This window comes from Pterocles gutturalis, unplaced genomic scaffold, assembly GCF_000699245.1.
Source record: "Pterocles gutturalis isolate BGI_N339 unplaced genomic scaffold, ASM69924v1 scaffold50890, whole genome shotgun sequence".
NCBI classification, from domain to species: Eukaryota; Metazoa; Chordata; class Aves; order Pterocliformes; family Pteroclidae; genus Pterocles; species Pterocles gutturalis.
Window position 1 is genome coordinate 9,035 of NW_010142760.1, and position 7,114 is coordinate 16,148.

General features: G+C 42.0%; 1 protein-coding gene across 1 annotated transcript; it reads right to left on the reverse strand.

Moving 5' to 3' along the window:
• Positions 1-5,224: 5,224 nt before the first annotated feature.
• On the reverse strand, positions 5,225-6,934 carry RIT1 (Ras-like without CAAX 1). The gene is made up of 4 exons (XM_010084472.1): positions 6,880-6,934; positions 6,457-6,530; positions 5,777-5,968; positions 5,225-5,455 (listed from the first exon to the last, which is right to left on the reverse strand). Exons 1-4 carry the CDS (start codon positions 6,932-6,934, stop codon positions 5,225-5,227), a joined length of 552 nt encoding a protein of 183 aa, XP_010082774.1.
• Positions 6,935-7,114: the final 180 nt, after the last annotated feature.

Sequence of the window (7,114 nt, forward strand, 5' to 3'; positions counted from 1 at the left end):
GATTCCTAGTCAAAACTGAATTCTCCAGGAACACTTTTGTCCATCTCACTCTGTGCAAGATGCCACAGTCTCTCGTAAGGCAAGTCCAGTGATCTGGCTTCTGTGACTTGTTTTTCTGCAGCTCCCCGTCAGCAGGACACAGAACAGTATTGCCAGGCACAAAGCCACGTCTTTAGAAAATGCCAAATAGTAGCGAGCAGTGAGCTGTTTCCCCAGCAACACAGACTCCAGCACACGCTCTAATGCCATACGTCACTTCTGGATAGCTCCCGCTGCAGCGAAGGACCGATCTGCAGAGGGGTTTTAGGTGTCTTAATCCTTAAAATGAGCCTCAGGTCTCATCTTCAAGGAACGAGATAGTTTCAGCCCAAGCTTTACAAAGATTGCCTGATGTCCCCAAAAAGGGAACGTGGCCAATGCTGCAGCTCTTCGCACTCAATTCCGCAGCAGAGGCAAGGGTGTCACAAGCTTCCCCGCCTTCCGCACCGAGCACGAAGCGCTCTCTTTGGGGTGCCTTGTGTGCCTTCCCTGATAGAAATGCACCACAGTTAACACTAAAAACAGACTCTCTGCAACTTTACTCCGAGACAAAGATGAAAACAAACTGCAACAGATGCCGGTCCCATCGCCAGGTTCACCAGCAACATTCTCAGCTACTTTAGCAATACCTGAGGAGTGACTGAAGCACTTGGGAACTTCAAAGAGCTTGGCCTGACCCCTGCTCTAGTGATTCAGTTCCACCACATCGCTCAGCAGCGGCAGTCAGACAAGATGCCGAACACACAGAAATACCAGAAGCCACAGAGATCGTGCAGGTAGTGATCCGCACGACTCGCACACGCATTCAAATTCAATGCCCAACCGCTCAAGACACGGTGGTTTATTGAACACCTATGCTTACCATGAATGATTTGTTCTCTGGACTGCGACTGACTGCAGTGTTTAGCCACTTTCAGTTATCTATCATGGTAATAACCGCGGTTATTAGAGGAATTGGCTAAAACTGCTCAGCCAAAGCGCAGTCACTGAACATTTTCTACTTATTGTGCAAGATGTGAAAGAAAATCTCTCTTCATCATTCCCTGCTTGGCTTCTCCATCTAACACTGCGTGCCTTTAACAAATGTCCCCCTTTCAGGTTCTTACACCATTCAGCTGAGACAGAAACAAAAGAATTTGCATAAGAAAAAGAAAAAAAAAGCAAACAGAATGAGTTTGACAAACCAGGAAGAGAGAAATGGCTTTGTGGAGAGCATGGAGGCTCAGCTCTGACTCTCTTCCCACCTTCCCTGGGTCCAGGCGCTGGTGCCATTTCAACTAGCAGGATTTCACGCTGCTTTCGGCACAATTGGGTCTCTCCTCCTCTAACAGCTTCTGTCTCACCTAATTCCCCGGAGGAGTTGTGGTGCCATGGCAATGCGATCCACTTTTGATGGCAAAAAAAAAAATCCAAACCACCCTCCCCTTTACCTCTGCAATACCACACAACAGCTCCACCCTTCTGCCTGTTTAGACAATTGTTAAGACTCTTCTACATCAACACAACCTGTTGCATAATGTACATCAGTCTATTAATTCATCTGGTCCTGAAATCAGTCATCCCCAAGATTCAATAGCCACTTAGGGGCATCCCATTATCACTGAAGAAAAGCAGCCAGCTCTTGCAAACAAGCGTACCCAAAAAAAATGAGAGCACAGGGAGCACGTTACCCCTCCCACCTCTACCAGAAGGGAAACTAGGGAGAGGCACAGGAACGCTGAGAATGTTTGGTTTGAGAAGGGCAAAGTACATTCTAATTACACACAAATTTCACCTGGGACAGGGGAAGGGCTGGACCCATCTGCACCCAGAAAAGAATAAAAAACACAGGCAAAATTATCTGGGGAACACTCAGTTTACATAACCTTGACTTTTTAAAAATTTAAACAAGCAACACAACTTCTCACAAGGAGCTCAACATCCTGATTTTTGGTCCTAAACAGAATGTTAATATAGACATAAGAGTTCAGACCTCAGGTTATATGCACAAAGTCAAAATGTAAAATTTGTCTGATTCCTTCCTGGTAATGAAGGTAACAATGTCTAAACCCAGCTGCTTTCTACTAGTACAAAATGACAACATGCCAACAACCAACGCACAAAGAAACCGAGGCAGTGGTAAACGCAGAGTGAGCGCTTTGGCCAGTGCCCCGACACTCCAGTATCTGCGCAAAGATTTAGACACTGACCTCATGCAGCTGCTACTGCCCAACTCGTAACTAAAACTCGGAAAGTCAACGTCCCTTACGCAGAGCAAAGGTAAGGTCATACAGCTGCAAAAGGTCCAGACCACATTGATGAAATGATTTAGCACCAGACTTGCATCACAGAATTTTTAGGCTTTGCACTACTTAAACATACCAACTCCTCCTTTTTCCGAGTAAGATAAATATTTTCCAAAATAACTTTATGAAGACACCATGAGCCTTCCTTCTTCAGCACTCTGAGGCTGAACGGCCTTCCACCCATCATGCTGGACACCGCAGATTAAAACATCAAATGCAAATGCTTGTATTAAAAATTATATATTGTGTCAAATAAAACAATAATTCAGTGTACAAATTTATACATGACAAAAATAAAACTCTTTTTGAATAATACTGTAAAAAAAGTGCCGGCTGCTGTTCTAGTGTAATAAGCAACAGGCTCACCAAAGGCATTAGTAAACACTCAAATTGCATTGAAGGAATCACGTAAGGCACAGACATCAGTTATTTAAAGGTGAAAACAGTCCCACGGAGCTTTCAGTACTGCTGACAAGTTACCTTTACATATTATCCAAAAACTCTCAATGTAGGAAGCTGACTAATATTTTATGTCAGCTTACTGTATCAAGGAAAATAACGGGGAAAACTTGCCATCACCACCAGGCCCCTGTTCAGCACTTCCAGAAGGCTGCTCTGAAATAACTTTTACGATGACAGAATCAGCAACTGCTTTTAGAGCAACTTCTCAGCTGCTGCCTCTTGCTCCTCAAGTTTTCTGCTAGATGGTTTTCCTAGGATTTTTATCTGAGTTACAGATGGCATTTAATTCACAATGAATGGCAAATGGTGTGGGTTGGAAGAGACCTTAAAGCCCACCCAGTGCCACCCCCTGCCATGGGCAGGGACCCCTCCCACTAGCCCAGGTTGCCCAAAGCCTCATCCAGCCTGGCCTTGAACCCCTCCAGGGATGGGGCATCCACAGCTTCTCTGGGCACCCTGGGCCACTGCCTCACCCCCCGCACAGGAAAACACTTATTTCTTTAGAATGATTAGTAGGGCTTTAAGTCCTAAACCAGTAACTACTGAAAAGACACACACAACTGCTCACACAGTTAATTTAAAAGAGATCTTCAATTCTAAACAATCTGAAATATTCTTGGCCTTTTTCAAACAACGTATGTGTGATTATTACCGGTGTAGTGCAACACTGGAGCACTGGAAGTGAGAAATGTTTAGCTCAGCCACAAATTAAATAAAAAATGCACCCCTCCTCCAAATCTCTCCCCCCCTTTTTTTTTTTTAAATCTTACACAAAGAAAATACCCTTAAAACTAACAGGCACAGAATTTCCAGTTGTAGCTTAAGCAAAAAGGAGTTTAGCAAGAAAAAAAGCTCAAGTTTATATATTTGCTAACCTTGCTTCTTGTACTAATCTTTTTACATACGAATTTTCAGTTTTGACTTCACTGTCACATGCAGCACACTGACATTACAGAATCTGATTTTTGATCAGTAATATTAACACAGTTACTGACACAGATGATCGAAGAACAACAGAAGCTACACTACACTTAATCTACTAAGCTCTTTCACTATTAAAATTAAAGATTCCAGGCACTTAGTTCTCTGAGAAGCTTGTTTTAACCATGTCTGAGTTACCTAACTATGATTTATTTCTATTAATAAAAAACACAATCAAGAGGAACACCAAACATCCATCTCTCTGATTTAAATTCTATAACCAACGTATACACACATCAGCTCAAAAGCAGAAAGTATTTGCTGCATATGGAGGGTCTGCCTCAGAAGCACTTTTTTTAACCAAATCATTCTTTACCGAGCGTAAGAACACCTGCACTGCCTGGACCGCCTGCACAAGTATGTCAGGGATGCGAGTATCCGCCAGGACCGTCGCTGTGCCCAGCTAATTGCTTCCTTCCACTGCACTGGCAATTCTAAGACTGCATCAGAACAATCTTACCAGTATGAGAGATATTAATTCTGGGCCCAGATACCACAGCATCAGTCATTTTCTTCACGAAGGAGTTATAGAATAATCTGAAATGATTCTATTAGAGACTTCTACTAAACAATTATACTGGCTCCTTTAAGGCAAGAACATGAAACTGTAAATAAATAAGCCAGCACACCATGACAGCTGTGGTTTTAACAAGTCAGAAAATTCAAAGCTGTGGTTTCTAAAGCATCAACAGCATCATTACATATGCTATAGGAACACAGCAAATGCTATATATATAGTAGCTACACCTTCGTTCACTGTTGCCAAGTTACAGCTGCCATAGGAACTGTAATCTGCTTTTTCTGACTTGTTTAGAATCCCACCTACAATGCTGCTGATTAAATGATAATTTAAACTTGTACAAGTATTCCACACTACTTTTGCTGAAAAAATTCTATTCCCCAAGCACACCACAACTGTAGCACAGCTCCGTTCAGTGACATCCACACACAGCCAAGGCCGCTGGTCACGACGTATGCTTTGTAAACTACTCCTAAGCGTGACCTCAACAAGGCGCCTCCCATGATGTGGGTTACTGTTTTACAGAGCAGCAAAATATACTTGTGCAAACAACTAGGAAAAAAATGAATTAAGTTAGGTTGGGTAGAACTTCAGCAATATTTTACACAATTCAGCTTCCAGTCCGGAGTGACCAAAGTTAAAAGTGCAGGGACATGAACCTATCAGCATTTGTAACCAACGACAAACAAGCAACACTTGCTGGATCTAGTAAAAAAATGACAACAAACAAAAGTCCAATGTTACTGTGTCTTAAGTTAAATATCCAAAATTAAGGGAATATCATTCTAAATGAAAATAATTGGTAAAAGTTATGCATTCCCTCACAGAAGTCCCATGAGGTTTAAAACATGCTGTCATAAATGTTGTCACTAAACCGCTTTGGTTACAAGTGGCTGTTCACAGGTTTTGTTTTACTTTGCAGAGGAATACTCTCTGTTCAAGTGACTGAGTCCTTCTTCCTTCTAAATGGTGACTTCAGTCTTTTCCACACGCTGCTTTTAGGTTTTGATTTTTTTTCCATTGCCATTACTGCTTCTTTTTCTTTCCTGCGGATTTCTCGCACAAGAGCATGAAATACATCATCAATATAGTAACGGTATGCAGCTGAAGTTTCAAAAAAAGGGCAGTTGAATTCTCGTGCTAAAGCAGAGCCTTCTTCTTTGGAGACCTGAAAAAAAAAAACTTCACACTTGTCAAGAAAGCCAAAACCAGAAAGTTTATTTCTTTATCTCGTCTTGTTCTGCTTGCCCTATAACTGTGCATGCACCCTCCCAGTTCCAGAACAGCTTATTTCCACTCTGAACTTGAAGACTTTACTTTTATGATCACTATATGCATTTAGTTATTCAACACATTCCAGGTTAAACAAGCACCTCTCTACTGTTCAACATATTATAAAGTAAATACAAAAAAAAAATTAAGAAAAGGAGTATAACCTTTGGTATTACTGCATTTTGCAACAGAAATAGCTTGTAATTGTGCCATTTACCTGCCGTAGCTGTGTTAGATCAGATTTATTTCCCACTAGGACCACAGGAGTGTCATCAGTACGTCGAACACGATAGATTAGCTGTTTGAACTCACGCACTTCATGGAAACTGCGCCGGTCTGTGATTGAATAACAGATGATAAATCCCTCGCCAGCCCTCATGTACTGGTCTCTCATGGCCGTAAACTCTGCCTAGAAACAGACAATTACATTTCGATTGCACAAATACAATGACTTTCTCATTTGCTCAGAATGGGAAACACAACATGCATTCCAAAACCATCTGCATAGGAACTCTGTAAACAAGCTGATCCTCTAGTTCTCATGCCATTACATACAGGACAAGATACTACATGTGTCTGGGATTAACACCAAGCTTCCCTTGCTGTAGAAATCATACCAACATGTCATTTATCTGCCAATACATATTGCTTGTTGATTGTGAACAGCAAGGTGCAATGGAGAAAGAAGTGCATGAAACCCAAATACTGTCTGAGCTACCTTAAATATACAGTATGATACAGCTGCTATAAGAAACAAAGCTGCTTACAAGAAACAATAGAGATCGAAAAACAATTTGGAAGAAAAGACAGGTACACTTCTACAGGATTTCTATCTCTACACCTGACCATTACAGACTTCTTAAGAACCTCCCAATTCACTTCTTCTTACTCACGTACCTGTCCTGCTGTGTCCAAGATGTCCAGATTGGCAGGTTCATCATCAATGCGGATTCGTATTTTATAAGCATCCTCTGTGAATTCACAGCACATCACAAAGAGCAAGAGTGGAATGCACTTGCAGTACTCAGTCATCAATTCAGAAATAAAATGTTACACGAGAAGAACCTAATCAGGTAATATCACTATACCGCATTAGTCTGATCTTTGTTGAACAACAAATTAAATTTTTAATTGTTCTGGTGTGATTTAGTATCCTCCCAAATGTTTGCTAAAATCATGCTATTGCACATGCTATTTCTGACAGAAATGTGAACACCTCCTATAAATTAATTTTGGATCCCTTGGTTTGGACACCTTGACTCCACAACAGCTTAACCCCAGAGGAAGCCAACAGCAAAGAGAAAAGAGAGGTTTTCTTACCAATTGTGGGATCATGGTCCTCTGGAAACCGGTGACTGATGAACTGCATGGTCATAGCTGGAAACAAAAATCAGAGACACAACTGCACAAGTCGCGGCAAACCTCTGTCACTTCCGTTCGGGTCACAGCGCTTCGCTAACAGCTACAGCACAAAGCGCTGCGCTCGGTGCCCGGCTCACAGGAACACGGGAAAGGGGTTAAACAACCCAGGCACACTGAGAACTCCGCCCTTGTC

Coding starts and splice junctions, on each gene's coding strand:
- RIT1 (XM_010084472.1), bottom strand. CDS start 6,934: ATGACCATGCAGTTCATCAGTCACCGGTTTCCAGAGGACCATGATCCC. Junction 6,531..6,879: donor GGACCATGATCCCACAATTG/GTAAGAAAACCT, acceptor GTGAATTCACAG/AGGATGCTTATAAAATACGA. Junction 5,456..5,776: donor ATCTAACACAGCTACGGCAG/GTAAATGGCACA, acceptor TTTTTTTTTCAG/GTCTCCAAAGAAGAAGGCTC.